Source organism: Letharia lupina (genome assembly GCF_014066315.1).
Source record: "Letharia lupina isolate WasteWater1 chromosome Unknown contig_7, whole genome shotgun sequence".
NCBI lineage: Eukaryota > Fungi > Ascomycota > Lecanoromycetes > Lecanorales > Parmeliaceae > Letharia > Letharia lupina.
This window is the reverse complement of record NW_023502976.1, coordinates 1872501-1888264: the sequence shown is the minus strand read 5'-3', so window position 1 is coordinate 1888264 and position 15764 is coordinate 1872501. Positions and strand designations below refer to the sequence as shown.

The 15764-nt window shown below is 48.1% G+C and overlaps 7 protein-coding genes across 7 annotated transcripts in view; 4 read left to right on the top strand and 3 right to left on the bottom strand.

The window, feature by feature from the left end:
- Positions 1-291: 291 nt before the first annotated feature.
- HO133_009786 (uncharacterized protein) lies at positions 292-1110 on the top strand (the record flags this gene model as incomplete). The annotated part of the gene is made up of 1 exon (XM_037300645.1): positions 292-1110. One exon carries the CDS (start codon positions 292-294, stop codon positions 1108-1110), a length of 819 nt encoding a protein of 272 aa, XP_037154493.1.
- Positions 1111-1819: 709 nt separating this feature from the next.
- Positions 1820-4811, top strand: HO133_009785 (uncharacterized protein; the record flags this gene model as incomplete). The annotated part of the gene is made up of 7 exons (XM_037300644.1): positions 1820-1965; positions 2043-2680; positions 2735-3275; positions 3323-3345; positions 3395-4389; positions 4443-4589; positions 4647-4811. 7 exons carry the CDS (start codon positions 1820-1822, stop codon positions 4809-4811), a joined length of 2655 nt encoding a protein of 884 aa, XP_037154492.1.
- Positions 4812-5578: 767 nt separating this feature from the next.
- Positions 5579-6617, bottom strand: HO133_009784 (uncharacterized protein; the record flags this gene model as incomplete). Its single annotated transcript, XM_037300643.1, has 3 exons — positions 5579-5953; positions 6016-6141; positions 6189-6617. The coding sequence occupies 3 exons, from the start codon at positions 6615-6617 to the stop codon at positions 5579-5581; spliced, it is 930 nt and encodes a 309-aa protein (XP_037154491.1).
- Positions 6618-7098: 481 nt separating this feature from the next.
- Positions 7099-8056, top strand: HO133_009783 (uncharacterized protein; the record flags this gene model as incomplete). The annotated part of the gene is made up of 2 exons (XM_037300642.1): positions 7099-7208; positions 7255-8056. The coding sequence occupies 2 exons, from the start codon at positions 7099-7101 to the stop codon at positions 8054-8056; spliced, it is 912 nt and encodes a 303-aa protein (XP_037154490.1).
- Positions 8057-8501: 445 nt separating this feature from the next.
- On the top strand, positions 8502-9678 carry HO133_009782 (uncharacterized protein; the record flags this gene model as incomplete). The annotated part of the gene is made up of 6 exons (XM_037300641.1): positions 8502-8667; positions 8733-8917; positions 8997-9148; positions 9199-9297; positions 9359-9599; positions 9655-9678. 6 exons carry the CDS (start codon positions 8502-8504, stop codon positions 9676-9678), a joined length of 867 nt encoding a protein of 288 aa, XP_037154489.1.
- A 716-nt stretch (positions 9679-10394) lies between these two features.
- On the bottom strand, positions 10395-11526 carry HO133_009781 (uncharacterized protein; the record flags this gene model as incomplete). Its single annotated transcript, XM_037300640.1, has 8 exons — positions 10395-10424; positions 10483-10532; positions 10586-10655; positions 10807-11081; positions 11138-11159; positions 11218-11275; positions 11355-11388; positions 11460-11526. The coding sequence occupies 8 exons, from the start codon at positions 11524-11526 to the stop codon at positions 10395-10397; spliced, it is 606 nt and encodes a 201-aa protein (XP_037154488.1).
- A 2136-nt stretch (positions 11527-13662) lies between these two features.
- HO133_009780 (uncharacterized protein) overlaps positions 13663-15764 on the bottom strand; it is a gene marked incomplete at both ends in the record, with an annotated part of 2131 nt that continues 29 nt past the window's right edge. The window contains 9 exons of the mRNA XM_037300639.1: positions 13663-13851; positions 14005-14102; positions 14153-14165; positions 14313-14396; positions 14450-14462; positions 14527-14573; positions 14722-14858; positions 14912-15037; positions 15184-15764. The exon at positions 15184-15764 is cut by the window's right edge and continues 29 nt beyond it. Of these exons, the coding sequence (XP_037154487.1) occupies positions 13663-13851; positions 14005-14102; positions 14153-14165; positions 14313-14396; positions 14450-14462; positions 14527-14573; positions 14722-14858; positions 14912-15037; positions 15184-15764 (1288 nt within the window). The remainder of the gene's footprint in view (positions 13852-14004; positions 14103-14152; positions 14166-14312; positions 14397-14449; positions 14463-14526; positions 14574-14721; positions 14859-14911; positions 15038-15183) is intronic.

Here is a 15764-nt window from a genome sequence, read left to right as displayed (position 1 = left end):
AGCCACGTGAATTCCGGCGATCGTTCAGGTTGCCCCAACCTCTTTCCTCCTTCGCGAACCTCAATTCCAAAAATACATACCATGTTCACCAGCCATCTTCAATTTCTATCAATTGGTAGAAAAATGTTTTTCTTAAGTTCTCTGTCTCTCGTTCTCCCCCACGCTGCATTTGCATCTGCATACTGCGTAATTCCCACCTGTTGCGAAAGTATCTTGATTCTCGAGTGCTTCTACTCTGTGCTCCCTTCGACAATTCCCAGTTCATACTCTCTTGCTCTGATCACCTCAATCATGCGTCTCACGTCTCTTCTAGTCATATCAGCGCTCTCCTCTCTAACTCACATCTCCCATGCGTTTCCACTGAAACCCCAGGCACCTCCCAAACAGCCTGCAGTCCGAAGGCGCGTCGCATATTCTGTTGTGGCCGTTGATGGAGGCTCAGTTCCCACACCTTCATCTGCTTCGGTACCAGATCTCCTCACTCTCATCCAGACGTCGGACAGCGTTAAGACCGTCACCGCCTCCGCAAGCAGCACGTCACCGTCGATCGAAACGATTATAACGACGAAGACTGTCAGCGAAATGGAGCCCGCAAAGACCGTGGATATTATTTTTATTCAAGATATCACGGAAAACCCTGCTCCGACAACATCTCCGTCCTATACCCTCGTCAATCCTGCAGAAACACCAATATCATCGTCAACAGTGCCTCCCCCAAGCCAAACCTTTACCAGTGTTTCAAGTGTGAAATGCGTAATTTCGTTCTCCACCTCGACGCTATCCTCAGCCTCCACCTGGACCTCCATTCCGGCTGTTTCTATGTCCTTGGCAAGCTTAAATCGGGCTTCGGAGGCTGCGCAGCCGGCAGAAGCAAAAAATCCGGAAGCAAAAGGCCCAGAAGCCGCTGCGAGCATTCCGTCTCCCCTTCAACCTCCACCTCCTGCTGTCATAAGTTCTAGCACTCTACCGACGGCTTCAACGAAGACATACGATGATGGGATGTGGCATACTTCTTATCCGGTGTGGAATGCGACCTCAACATTGCTCTCGGGTGCGTCAGCAACGGCAGTCGGTACGGGCAGAGCACGGAACCTCTGGAAAAAAGGCTGAAACCATGTCACACGGCACCTTTCAGACGTAAGACTGCGAACACACAAATTGTCTGTTACCCGTCCGCTCCGAGTAGCTTCCCGAAAGTCATTAACAGCCGCAACCCATGCGGGGGCCCCACGACTGTGCGAGGCCAAAGTTGATCTGCATGGAGTGACTTCTACGAGAAGCTTTCGATGCCTCTTGGCAGTGAGTGTAGCAGAGAGGCTGGAGGATCCCCCATTTTACGGAAATGCTGGACAAGAAGACGATGATTCGGTGGTACGATGGTTTGATGGCTTGACGATTCTATGGTTCGAGATTAATAAAAGCCATGAAATGCGCGAGCGATTAACGATTTATGCACCAAAAAGTGTCTTACATAGCGAAGGGCGTTTTGAAGCGTGTGAGCTCGAGCTAGAGTTAGACCAATAGATATGCATTAATGGCAACGACATGAAAGTAATGGCAGGACTTAAGAACCCGTTCCGGTGGTTTCCACATCACTTGAACCTGCCAATGAAATAGTTACCATGTTCTGTGTGTACAGAAATAACTGAGTTGGCTGTCTTTTCCCCAGGCTTTAGCTCCGTCTCGGCATACGGAAACCCTTAGCGCGGCTCAAATAGTAATGCTCAACAACGAACCACGAATGTTTTTACAAGCATTGCATAGGTGAAAGTGCTTGCAGCAAAGCACAAGCTGCCAACTGCAACATCCCGCCATCAAAATGTCCGACCGCATGGGTTCCCCTCCGGCCATTGAGGATCAAGCTAGGCTACTCGAAGATGCCTTGGTCCTGGTACGGCAACAAACACACCTCATGCGCAAGTGCTTGGAGACCCCAGGCAAGCTCATGGATGCATTGAAGTGCAGGTATGAAGCTCGAAACTTATGAATGCTCTCAATGCTTTGAAAGACAACAGGGCTGACTGCAAGCTGTCTCCATAAAGCTCCACACTTGTGTCCGAGCTTCGGACAAGCAGCCTAGGACCTAAACAGTATTACGAGCTTTATATGTCTGTCTTCGACGCTCTCAGGCACCTGTCCGTCTACCTCCGCGAATCTCACCCTGTCAATCATCTGGCAGATCTGTATGAATTAGTCCAGTATGCAGGAAATATCGTACCTCGACTGTACCTCATGATCACTGTTGGAACTGTATATATGGGAATTGAAGATGCGCCTGTAAAAGAGATTATGAAAGACATGATGGAAATGAGTCGAGGGGTACAACATCCAATACGCGGTCTGTTCCTCCGATATTATCTCTCTGGACAGGCAAGAGATTCGTTGCCTGCAGGGAGTGGGGATGGGCCGGAAGGAAATCTTCAGGATTCAATATCGTTCATATTGACAAATTTTGTTGAAATGAACAAGTTGTGGGTAAGGCTGCAACACCAGGGACATTCGAGAGAGAGGGAACAGAGAACGAAGGAAAGGCAAGAGTTACAGCTACTGGTGGGAAATAATCTGGTACGACTGAGTCAACTAGTCGACCTCGATGCATACAAGACGGTCATTCTGCAACCGCTTCTGGAGCAAGTCGTTCAATGTAGAGACGTTTTAGCACAAGAGTATCTTCTAGAAGGTTTGCACATCGGCACAAGCGTGCTTTACATTCAGCAACTAATACGAGATCTAGTGATAACGCAGGTATTTCCAGACGAATTCCATCTTAATACTTTGGATCAATTGCTCTCTGCAATTGCTCGATTGAATCCACACGTCAATATCAAAGCGATAGTAATTGGCCTGATGGATCGATTATCATCGTATGCTGCGCGAGAAGCAGAGTTAGAATCACCCGAAGACCGCAAGCAAACAGAAGAAGAAGCCACTACCAGATTACTGGAGAAACTCCGTGTATCGAAAGGGAATGAGATGCCGCAAGCAAAGGCTGATGGGACCGAGGGAAAGCAAACGAATGGCGAGCAAGTCAATGGAGATAAGCCGACAGAACCACTGTCGAGCGAGATTGAAGGTCGGCCAGACGAGAACTCAAAAAACCCCGCCACCTCTGAAGAAGATGGTGACAAGCCACCCTCGAGCAAGAACCGAGGCATACCTGAAGATGTCAAGCTTTATGAGATTTTTTACGAACAAGTCGTCAACTTGGTCAATACGCAGCGTTTACACATCCAAGATACTATCGCTTTGCTCGTCTCCTTATCCAAACTTGCTCTGTGAGTACGGGTGTCTTCCAGATGAAACGCAGCTAACATGATAATAGTAACATATACCCCGAACGGCTAGGTAGCCTCACCCTTTTCGAGATTCGGATTTTTTGCTAATTGAAGCGCAGAATATGTCGACCAGATACTTTCGTACGCCAGCGAAAAAGTTGCACAGTTTGCGAACAGTGCCGACCTGCATTCAGCGCCTACACAATCGAACATTTTGGCTCTTCTTCTCGCACCAATCAAATCCTATGTTTCTTTGTACACAGCCCTAGCTCTCCCAAACTTCATACCCCTTCTTCACGTACAGACGTATCCTACGCGCCGTGCAGTCGCTTGTGAGGTGGTCCAAAACCTCCTCCGCAATCAGACTAGAATCTCGTCATCCGAACAACTAGACGACGTACTTGAAATTTTGAGAGTGCTCATAAAGGAAGGCATCCAGCAGCCCGCTGGCTATCCCGGTGTCCCAAGTCAGCGACGAGGTGCCGAGACAGACGAAACAGTAACAGAGCAAGGATTGCTTGCTAGACTGGTGCACCTTATCCAATCGCCCGACAACGACATACAGTTCAAGCTGCTCCAAGCTGCTCGCAACGCCTTTTCGGATGGCAACGAACGCATCAAGTACACTACGCCTGCTTTACTCACCTCATCCCTCAAGCTCGCCCGCAGATACAAAATAAGAGAACATTACGACGACAGTTGGCAATCCCAATCCTCCGCACTCTACAAATTCATGCACTCGTCGATATCTGCGCTTTATACCCGCAATGGCGCCGCTGATTTATGTCTCCGCCTTTTCGTGGCCTGCGGTCAAGTGGCCGATCAAGCAGGCTTTGAAGAGGTGGCCTATGAATTCTTCGCGCAAGCATTTACAATATATGAGGAAGCTATCAGCGATTCGAGGGCTCAGTTCCAAGCCGTTTGCGTGATTGCAGGCGCGCTGCATTCCACCAGAGGATTCGGAAAAGAGAATTATGATACGCTAATTACCAAATGCGCGTTACATGGCAGTAAACTCTTGAAGAAGCCGGATCAGTGTCGAGCTGTATATTTGGCCAGTCATCTCTGGTGGGCCGTGGAGATTCCGGCGAAAGGCGAGGAGGATGCCAAGAATGTAGGTTGAATCGATGCATCGATCACGGCGACTGACGGCTGATATTTGATCAGCTCTATCGAGACGGCAAGCGCGTGCTTGAATGTCTACAGCGCGCGCTCCGCGTGGCAGATGCTTGTATGGATACCGCAGTGTCAGTGGAGCTGTTCGTGGAGATCTTGAATAGATATGTATATTACTTCGATCAGCAAAATGAGACGGTGGGCCTAATTCCAGGAACATGACAGTGTCATCAAGACGTACTGACGGTGAAATAGGTGACGACGAAATACCTAAACGGCCTTATCGAGCTCATACATTCGAATCTGCAAACGAACCAGGAAAGTTCGAGCTTAGAGGCTCCGAAAAAGCACTTCCAGAGAACGCTGGATTACATTCAGAGCAGGGAGTATGAAGGCGTTGTACTACAAGCTAAGCAGTAGACTGGGTATGATTTAGGGAATTCTTGCAGACGCTGCCTGCTGGCTCCAAGCCTTTAAGGCTTTGCCTCGATGTACTCTAAACTGTAAGATGAACAAGCCAAGCGGTACAAAGCTCCCATGGTGACACATTCGCCGGGCAATATTATTCTTCTCCCTGTCTTTCCTGGGCAAGTACGCGAACGCTGGTGGTGATCTTTGGGGTTTTTCCACCCGCTTTTCCATTTACTCTCACGCTCTCTAATTTCTTCATACGGAAGCTAGCGAGGGTCAGTATTTATTATGTCTTCACGACATCCCAACATCACGTGGCAAGTCGACCAGATGAACAGTCGTCTCTCTCGTTTCCTCCCTGAATGTTGACTCTAGCTACTCAAAATTCATTTATACTAGAGACTGTACAACGACGGGAAGCCACGTACAGAAGGGTTGCAAGTTCGAAGCCAAATAGAAGCGATCCTCATCCGAGGGACCTGAAGCGTAATATCATGTTACCGAAGGGGGAGGTATGAGCGTATATGGTTACCGTCACGCTCTAGCATTTGGACGATGTCCGTGCATGGTGGAAAGCGGTCAACAGGCCTATGAGTTGTGACATTGCGGCCAGGGTTATGAGGACACTGGTAGATTTCAGAGTCAGTGTTTTCTTAACACGACACAGAAAGGAGTCATGAGACACGTTGAAGGAGTAAGCTGGGGCTTGCGGGAACGTTTTGCTGTTGAGACATATCTTGCGACTTGGAAAGCAATTCGGATTGGGGAATGACAACTCAGAAATGCGTCTTACTGGAATATTTGATGGGAGCTCCCCCAGATATCATATCTCCCAGGCTGGAACCTCTCAGGTACACGTGCCTTGTATCTTGGATCAGCCTTTCAGTGCAGACACGGAGATTTGAGGAGCGAAAACACACAGCATAAATGGCGGCTCCTAAGATGTAGAGGAAACCTTGCAACAGGACCCAATCAAGACCAATCGAATATCTCATCTGCTCAAGTCCATACATATACACTCCATGCAAGACTGGGAAGATGGCGGAGAGACCGAAACCGAGAAACATGCCTGCTCGAAATGATCGCCAAAGAGGGGAGCGGAATTTTGGGTTCAGGGATACAACAGCGCAGGCGATGCCGATTGTAGAGATCTACAACCCGTTGTTCAGAAATGGATCGTTGCGGGGTTACTCTACGTTTTATTTAAACGTACCATGCCCCAGTAGAATCTTTGCAGCATTGGCTCACAATAGAAGCCATAATATACGCTCGGCACGAAACTTCCAGAAATGAGAATGACGATGCCCAGGTAATCGATTTGATTTCCCCATTGATTGATCTGCAAACTTAGATTGGGAAGAAGCATGCTGTCAGGGGTAGCCGTACCTTTGGTGAATGATTCGATACCGTGTGGTAGGTAGCACTTATGCCTAAGCATGTGACAGCACCGGAAAAGAAGAATAAGAAGGCTATGGTATCGGCCAATGTAACTGCGTGTCGTTCGAAAGCATAAAGAGACAGGGCGATGAAGAAAAAAATCCAAGCAGCGGAAAGGTGAGAGTGGATATTGACAGACTCGTTATGCAATTGAAATAGACTCTGGAAAGATGTGAAGACCGAATTCGATGTCGGACGGTAATGGGTTAAGATGAAATGGTTATCTTGTCGCCAGGCAGGTAGCTCATCATAATTGAGCAGGAAATTGGTTACAGGCCGGCTTCTGAATGCAGTATCCGCTTCCTGCACGGTCAGGAGGCTGTGAAGGGTCTCAATGGGTGTCGTTTTGGCGCGTGAAGGGATACGACGGGTGGCCATTATAATACTTTACTTTTTATTATTGCACGCTCCAGCACTTGTCAAATGCTGTTTCACCATGTCACGTGACTCAAGTCAGGACGGCGGGGCATCCGGCAGAGGCATGCAGCTAAACTTCAAGTAATCCCTGCGTGTGTCTTCTACGCGTTCAACCTTTCTACTCCGTACCCACATAACAACTGCAACGACTGCAACCGTGCCACCCAAAACCGATCGTTTCTTGTAGTATGATCGCACAATTTCCAAGACACCACTCCGGCCTTGGCTTTCAAGCTTCAGGTGTCTTGGTCGATCCTTCGTAGCTAAGGCCCAATCTCCGGTTTGCAAGCTCAAGCACCAAGCTGACTGCCAATCGATTCGCATAAAGACTGTATTTCAATGCTATTCGCAGTGCCTTCCCTGCTCGCATTGCACTCTTCGCGGCAATTTCCCTGCGAATTGATGGGACACCCAGTCACGTCCAACAGCTGACCCTATCGCTATGGAACCCGGCTTGGAACCCTACCGTCCACCTAGGGGAATGAGTAGACTCAAGCAAGTTTCCGTGGATCCTCTGGAAAGCATAGGCTTACCCTCGAAAGGCGATAACAGGTGCGTAAATTGCTCTGTTATCAGGTTGCGCTGACGCGTTCCGTAGGCTGCTAAATTTCAAGACGCAAGAAGAATACTTCCGCAAAGTCGTTGACAGATACGAACGGTGCCATCCTCATGGTGGCGATAACGACACTCTCGACGGAGCATTTGCCTCTCTTTCCATCGATGGGATTTCTGGGAATCGCTCTGATCGGCCCAACCCCATTTCAGAGGCAAAAGCTTCAGGGAGTGCACCTCAAGTCTCAACAGAAGACTCGAGAGAACTGTCAGTGATATTGATGGCTATGCGAAAAGTTCGTGAAGCAATCGTAGCTTCAGCCCGCAAAGACATGTTTGCCTTACGAGCATATGCTTTCTTGATCCGCGCTACTATACTGATGAGACACATGGAATCTTACCATCCAGCGTTGCTGCATCTATTACGCAATATACATCCTGTAACTCCATTGACCGCATCTGAATATCACGAGTTCATGGGATTCTATATACTCGACGTGTCATGCCGGCAGAACAATCTAGCTACAGCATTTGAAGTGAAATGTCGCTACAATTATAAGAATGTAAGAGTTGAGGCAGTGCTCAAGGCTCTTGTTCACGATAACTGGTATGCGTTCTGGAAAGTGAAAACATTGATGAGCTGTCATCAGCAACGGCTGTTGGAGTACAGTGAGGAAGGGATGAGACGGCGCGCTCTAGAGTGCTTGGGGAAGAGCTACTTGAGCGTTGACCCAGAGTTTCTAGAGAGGTCGGCACAACGACGATGGCGGGAGCTCAAGGAGAAAAGCAACGTGGATTGGCAGCTGGAAGGGGACGTCGTTACTATCAGACAGATCAAACGGAAATGATATGAACATGCGACTCTTCTGGACCTCATTTATCCGAGAAACCAGCACTGTTCATCCTACGAGCCAGCAGAGCAACGAGCAGTATTGCTTCTGATGCCAGCATACAGGCCTCATAAGCAAGCAGGCGCTTCGGGGAAATCATTCCGTCATGAAGGGACAATTCGAAGATTTCTCAACTTTGGAGAGAAGCGATTGCTCGTATGTATCAAAGCAATTTGCCTTGGTGACCTTGCGGTGCGCTAGGAGAAAGGTTTTCCCGTATGCAGAGTGGGCTCCCACGGCTCCTGACAACGTCATACCTCGGCTGCCGCAGAAACCTACATCTTTGTAGAAATACCGCTCAAAACCTCATTCAATGACTGCTTGGACCTTCGCAATTGGCTACAGCTTCTTTCGACCCCAAGCCTGGAGATTCTGTCAATCCATCTGCTGAAAGTCCTCAACCATGGCAGAGAAGCGTATCGCTCAGATTGCCGGGCACCTCTTTGCCAAGGGTATGCTGGGTGGTCAGGTGGCCATCATAACGGGCTCAGGCCAAGGCATTGGGGCAGAAGCCGCGCAATTGTTTGCACATGAGGGCGCAAAGGTTGTGGTGCAGGATATAGATGCCGGTACTTCTCCGCCAAGTTGCTCTACCGTTCCATGGCCTGAACGCTGATGAACCTTTAATGAATAGCTAAGGCGAACGCAGTCGCACAAGCCATCAATGACGCAGGCGGACAAGCAATAGCTGTGCCTGGCGATATGTTAAACGCACAGTACATTGACGAGCTTGTGAAGAAAGCCGCCGAATTTGGAGGGGGCAAGATCCACATTATAGTCAACAATGCTGGCTTCACTTGGGACGGAGTAATACACAAGGTATGGGCCCTATTCCAGAAGCCGATTCCGATTCTGAGTCCGAAACCGGGAATGTATGGTGGTTAATGGTATGGGCCAGATGACGGACAAACAATGGGACACCATCATCGCTTTACACAATACCGCACCGTTCAAACTTGTCAGAGCAGCCGCCCCGTATTTCAGAGTCAAGGACGGAGAGCCGAGAAATATCATCAACATCAGCAGTACGAGTGGAATTAATGGCAACGCGTATGGGATCAGAAAAAAAACCGTTGAGATATCTCACTGATAGACACTAGAGGACAAGCCAATTATGGACTTGCGAAAGCAGGCGTGACCGGTCTTTCGAAAGTCATAGCGAAAGAATGGGGTCCTTCGTTTGGTGTCCGTGCAAATACGTATTTCTCCCTCGCTGTTCTTCCTTGTCGCTTCCTTCCAGTTGACCACCTGCCATTACAGCGTCGCCTTTGGCCACATCCTAACACGCCTCACAGCCGCCAAAGAAGAAGGCGCCTTTGTGACGACCCCGGATGGTAACCAGGTTGCCCTTGGAATACCTAGGGCGCAGAAAGAAGCCGCAGGGAGCAATTCATATGCCGACATTCCTCTCAGAAGACCAGGCACCGCAACGGAAGCAGCCAGTGCAATTTTGGCAGTTGCTAGTCCTTTATTTTCGTATGTGAATGGCCAGACTATCATGGTAAGGTCTCTATTCTACGGTTTTGATAGGAGGGAGTATTGGCTGATAAATGCAGGTGACTGGAGGTAGAAACATGTAAGAGTATTACTGTATAGAAGCGATTTGTTCCTGAGCACTGGTGTCCGGGGGAGATGATTTTGGGATCGGGGGTCGAATTTAATTCATCTCATCGAGAAGCTGCTGACGCAATGGAATCTGCTCGGACAAGATCTGTTCTAGACTGGCATCTTTCTGGTGAATTCGAACGCATTTGTTAACCAAGACTGTGTATATGCCGAATAAGGGGGGGGGGGAGGGAGGGAGAGATAAGGATCTTCTCCGCCGGCTCCATGTCCCAGCACCACAACTTGTTACAGATGTAGGATAGCCAGCGGTTCAAGTTGCTGGAACCTACGGCAAACGTGGACGATATATCACTGTAGGTACGATGCCCCATTGTTTGTGGTTTGACATGCACCTTAGCCCCTTCGAACCCATGTGCAAGCTACAATTGGGTTCAACTCCGAACTGGACCCCTTGGTTGCTCAATAGAATCATGCTAATAGATCCACTGCTGATAAATTATACTCTGTCTTCAACTTCTAATACCAATACTGACGGTTTGTCCTCGATTCGTTTTCTGGGAGTTTTGAAGGCGATGGTACACAAACGTTAGCAGTTCGGATTTGCAAATTCGGAAACATTTATATGTCAGAAACGCTTAAATGCCAATATTACGATTGTCGGACAGCAGTAGTAAACCTTTTGAAGAACCAAGACACGGGGTATATTCCCATTACAACGCCGTATCAAGCCTTAGACCTTCAGCCAGAGATTCAAAACTCCCTAGACGTATCAGATTTAGCAGACAGCCTCGAGGATCGTACTTTCTCACAGGGCTCACCTTCGCATACTCAACGATTTCATCTCCACCTAGCTTGGACTCTCCGTAAACTTGAGGTTGTCAGCCGCTTGAACGTCAGCACCAAGTTGCACAAGAGTCTCACCTCGGTCAACAAAGCTAATCGGCACCTCCGCGACTCTATATCCCATACCCTTCGCTCTGACCATTAATTCCTACAAACGATTTCACTATCAGCGTGTCTGCCTCTAAGCCTCGAGTTGGGTTGGAAAATAGATTCGAGGGTCCTCATTGTAGGTCCCATCAAATGCCTCGCGACGCAAGTTGCCACTCGCCGGTGAATGGACCCTTCTGGAGTATACGTACCATTTGAAACGTGTATCCTTTGCTCTCTGTCTGGGCAATCGCACTCTCCAGCACCGCCCTCTTGTATAGCCGGAAGCTCCCTGTCAAATCACTGACCCCTGGCCTGAGCACCGTATCCGCAAACAAGTTCGCCCCTCTAGAAACCAACTTCCTTTTGAGATCCCAGCCGTAAACTCCACCGTCCCCGCTGTATCGAGTGCCAGTCACGATGTCGTAGTCGCCGGTCTTCTGTTTTTCGATCATTGGGGCAATGAATTTAGGGTGGTGTGAGAAATCTGCGTCCATGATGATTACGAAGGACCCCGTAGCGTACTTGAGTCCATGGACGTACGCAGTACCCAGTCCAAGTTTGCCTGCGCGGGGTTTAAGGACGATGCGGCTGCCGTAGAAGTTCTGGAGTTGTTGAGCTACCTGCAAGGTGCCGTCAGGGGAGCCGTCGTCGACGATGATTATTTCCCAGTCAAGTTTGCTGAGAGAGCCAGGGCGTTAGCATGTTGCAGGGGAGAGAGCTCGTCAGAGGAGGTCTCGCGGAAAGAAGGTGGTATTACTTCTCCGTGAAGGTGCGATTGAGGAGCCAAGTGACTATGAAAGCGTCCATCAGTATGGAGACAAAGGGGAGAGAGGCAGCTAGGTTTCAGCTTATGGTGACTTACTGATAGGTAGATTCCTTCTTTCATTGTAGGTTGGTAGAATGACCGTGTATTTTTCTTTGGAAGACATGGCTTTAGAAATCCCGAGTCAATTTGATAAAATGAGCGTGTAGAAAGAAATGACAGAGATTCACGATTGGAGTTAAAGTTCGGATTTTGTATTTCTCACTGCAAGACGCCATGTCACCCTTCTTAGAGTCTAGGTTGAGCGCCGCCCTACGGTCGCGAGCCGGGTGATCAGTGCACGATCAACATACTTACTTGTATACAATAAATATAGTCAATTTTGGCCTACCGAGAAGCTACTGGCTCGAGCTCAATATGTATGATCACGTATTGAACAGAGTAGCCATGTTAATGCTACAGACAAGGTTCCAGTGGGAACGTAATTCAAAGGCGCAGATGGGCAAACTATTGACCATGTAAGTACACGTTCTCGAAGGATACAATGTTTGCAATATTCCTTAGCTTCTGCTCTACACTAGACTCCCTGCATTGTATTGCACTGCTCCTCCTTCTCCTCCTCCTTTTCCTCTTTTTCCTCTCTTTCCTCTTTTTCCTCCTTTTCCTCCTTTTCCTCAATCGATTCTCCTTTCCTCTTTTGCCTTATTGTTATGAGTAGATTCGCTCTCAGAAGTATAAATAGAACAGTCCTTTTTCATATGCAAATCTATTATATTGCTCTTTCCATCCTATATAGATTTCATATCCGAATCAAAACCGCCGTCCGAGTCGGAGTTTACTGGCCGATTATTAGAGACCAGCTCTTCTTATAAAACATGGCGCTTTAGAGAAATCGAACTTTATTACTTAGCCGGTTAATGAAAAGAGAAAAGGGAGGATATATATTGGAGGGTGCCTAAGATTCAGCTCAGCACGTAGTTTCCAATCGCCGTAAGTACATTTTTTGACTTCAGAAAATCTGCATACCTCTCACTCCACCGTTACCCCACCACTTCCTCAGCAGCCTCGGGACCGAAGAGCTTTGGCACTAAATGAAGAGGAATGGGAGACTGTAAAAATTGTCGGCAAGTGACAGACGGGTATGGGCTACGAATACAAGGTGCGTTGGAACATGTCGCTGCCCAGATGCGAGTTAAGGAACGCGCAGCGGCTGCTGGAAGACTTTGAGGCACAAGTTAAAGGGCAGCGTATAGGGAAGAGTCGGTAATCGTTGGCTACTCTATTCGCAGAAGAGTCACATGTTTTTTGATTCTCTCCGATGTTATACGTTCTCAAGTTTTAGACAATTGGTGGCTCTCTGCTTGAGTGGTTCGTGGACATCGTTTACAAGACAGGCAATGCTTTCCTGTGGATCAGACCTGGTTGCTGCATTCATTTGGATGAAAATCCGCATGGGTTCGAATCCCACCCTTCTCATCTTTGCTCTTTCTTTCTTTTTTCCCCCTCGAGTAGATAGCAGGCATCACGGTGGAATTGGGTCCGGTCGAAAAAACAGACTTTTGAACATAAACATCGGCTTCCCATCTCCATTTTCCCGCCCACCCGCTCCGAAGGGGTTCTATGTACACAGCAACACCAGAACCTGTCACTATCGTTTCATAGGAAGTTTTCCTAGGTTCCAATGGTCTTGGTTGCTCAGCGAAGAAAGCATTCAGGCTTCTCATCGAACAGCTTGCAAGACGGTAGGGAGGTTTCCCAACCATTTTCACTTCGATTGTACACGAGGAATTACGCAAAAAGTGCCACAATCTGAATACTGTCAGGCTTGACAAAGATCATCAAAAAAGCATCGGTTTTAATGATTCTTTCCACGCGACTTTAGAAGATAATAATCTTTTGAATTTTCATATGATTTACTGTATAATAGCCAAAAACCCATCACGCAACAAAGACTTCACAGACGATACGACTCCCCAAGTAAGCAAAAACCCTGTGTTGTTAGCGGTTGGAGTTGGATCTGAATGGTCTTGATATGATACTCGCAATATGGCGAGAATATTAGCTACGCAGATCTATCTATATTGGTGGGAGGTTCATACAATTTCGACAGCGACTCTTTCTGGCACCTTGCCTGTAGTGTACCTGATCAAGAGCTGGGAACTACCTTTACCAGCCATGGTCTGTTCTCACTCATGTGTTTTCCATCATCATTCTCGGGTGCTTAAATGTGATGGTTTTTGAAGAATCGTAATGGAGAATGCGCCGGAAAATGGCCTGGATCGCAGGTTTACTTTCTCAACTTTCACGACAAGTAGCTGGATCGCTCTATCACGGGATGTTTGTCCAAACTTTCGTACCATTGGATCAAGGAACCAATCAAAAATGCCCATGACCCCCAAAATGTGGCCAACGAAGCCTCGTATTGGGCGCCGCTATTGCCATATGCAGGACCCAACGCACCACAAAGGGTGAACCCCAGGGCTCCTATCAACTGAAGTATGTCAGTATTGCCTGTTCTAAGTGAACCTTGAGTCGCAAGACAGGTTCCATGGGGGGGGGAGTTTATAGAGCTTTCTGCTTCCAAAACCTGTCCTGCGACTCTTTTTATTATTGAGTAGGATAGTTCGCTGAACAATATGCATACATTCCAAAGCCCAATGTGCCATCCAAGAACTTCCCATGCCGGCTTGTACCATTTCGGTTGCGTTTCAAGCATGTAAAGCGTCCCGGATATGATAAAACCTAACAAATCATGTTAATTTTGTTCCGAAGTGATGGATACCAGCTTGTACCGGATCCCCCAACCTGTAAAGTCAGCATTCGTTCATAAAGGCAAAGCCCGAGCAGTGGAACAGCTCGAAGGGATTCTTAGAGCCTTTTGGTTACGACACATGTCTTGCAAATCGAATAACATTCTGGAATAGGCAGTAATTGCTCCAAAGATGTACATACCATCTGCGGTACCCAATATATGCCATCAAGTAGACCTTGGGGCATTCTGTTATTGATGCCAGGGAGAGCAGTGAAGCCAGATATCTGATCAGCGTAAGCAGGACCTTTAATATTGTGATAGAAGGTAAGCGACTAACCCAGAATATTGTACTTTTCCAAGTGTGCCGCGATCAGTAATCCTTTATCGACAAATAACTGCTTCGGTGTCACTTACGCTCCGCATAATTGAGCAAGCGACGCAAGGAAACCCAATTCTCGCAACTGAATCGAAATTTTTGAAGTCAGCGCTGCTTGATCAAGATGGCATTTCAGCCCTGAAAATACGTCTATAAAGTGAATCCTCGCGAGATGTACAGCAAGGCTCGGAATGCGATCCAAAGAGAGAGATTAGGGTTCCGAGAATACGTACGTAATGGGTCTTCAGGTCATGCGTTGATGGAAACCAAACCCATGATCTGCCGGGACTATTCGAGTCCACAGACTTTTCCAAGTCGGCATTGGATGAGGCTTGGGAATCTGAAAGAGCCTCGCCGGAAGATACCTTGACTTTTGAAGAGTTGTGAGCATGGAGGATTAGATTTATTTTTGTTGAACCATACCAGATCCCTTGCCAACAAAGTTGCCCTTGTTTGTGTGATGATGGACACATTTGTCCTCGTCAGGCCTGATCCTGAGCTTGCCTTTGCCTCCTCCGTTGCCTGAGAAGGCTTGCTCCAGTGCCCAGCCTAGCGAACGTTTTGGAGTCAGCTTTTCCTTGCTAGGATATAGGGATGAATATTGAGAAGCGATTATCTTTTGCTTCCCATATATATTTGGGGAAGTTTCGATTGCGCTATCGATGATCATGAGTTTTGCTCCCGACTACACATACCAAAACACCCTGCTTGATTTTCGTTCACAGCCTCTATCATGAGAAGAACAGACCCAATCTCGAAAATGGTGGCTCCTACGAAGGCAGAAACTCCTCCCCCTACCAGGACCTCGTTATTGAATAAGGTACTGGGCTGCGCAAGAGGCAGGTAGGCGAAAAAGGCGTTGATTACCCAGACTACGGAGCCCAGAGTGAATATTGTGGCAACGAGCCACGAAACATCCCAGTAAGGGTATTGCCTCGTCATCCGGATGATGCCTCTACCGACTTCTCGTAGGCCAGAAGTCGATTTGGGCGCCAGAAAAGGGGCGGAGGGATCAGATGACGGGTCCACGACGAGAGTATGACGGCCTTTGCGGTTGTCTCGAGAGCGCCATATCAACTCGATGTTTGATGCCAATTGTTCGTCCTTCCGCTCGGGGGATTTTTCTTCCAAACCAAGATCGAGATCGTTAGAGCCCTTGCTATCGGGGATGGAATGTCTGAATGCAGCGCGAGTGGGGTTCAGGAAAGAGAAAGGGCCAGTGATGCAATCATGCTGAAGCTCAAGGGAGCTTTGGGATCGGAACGGCTCGTGACGC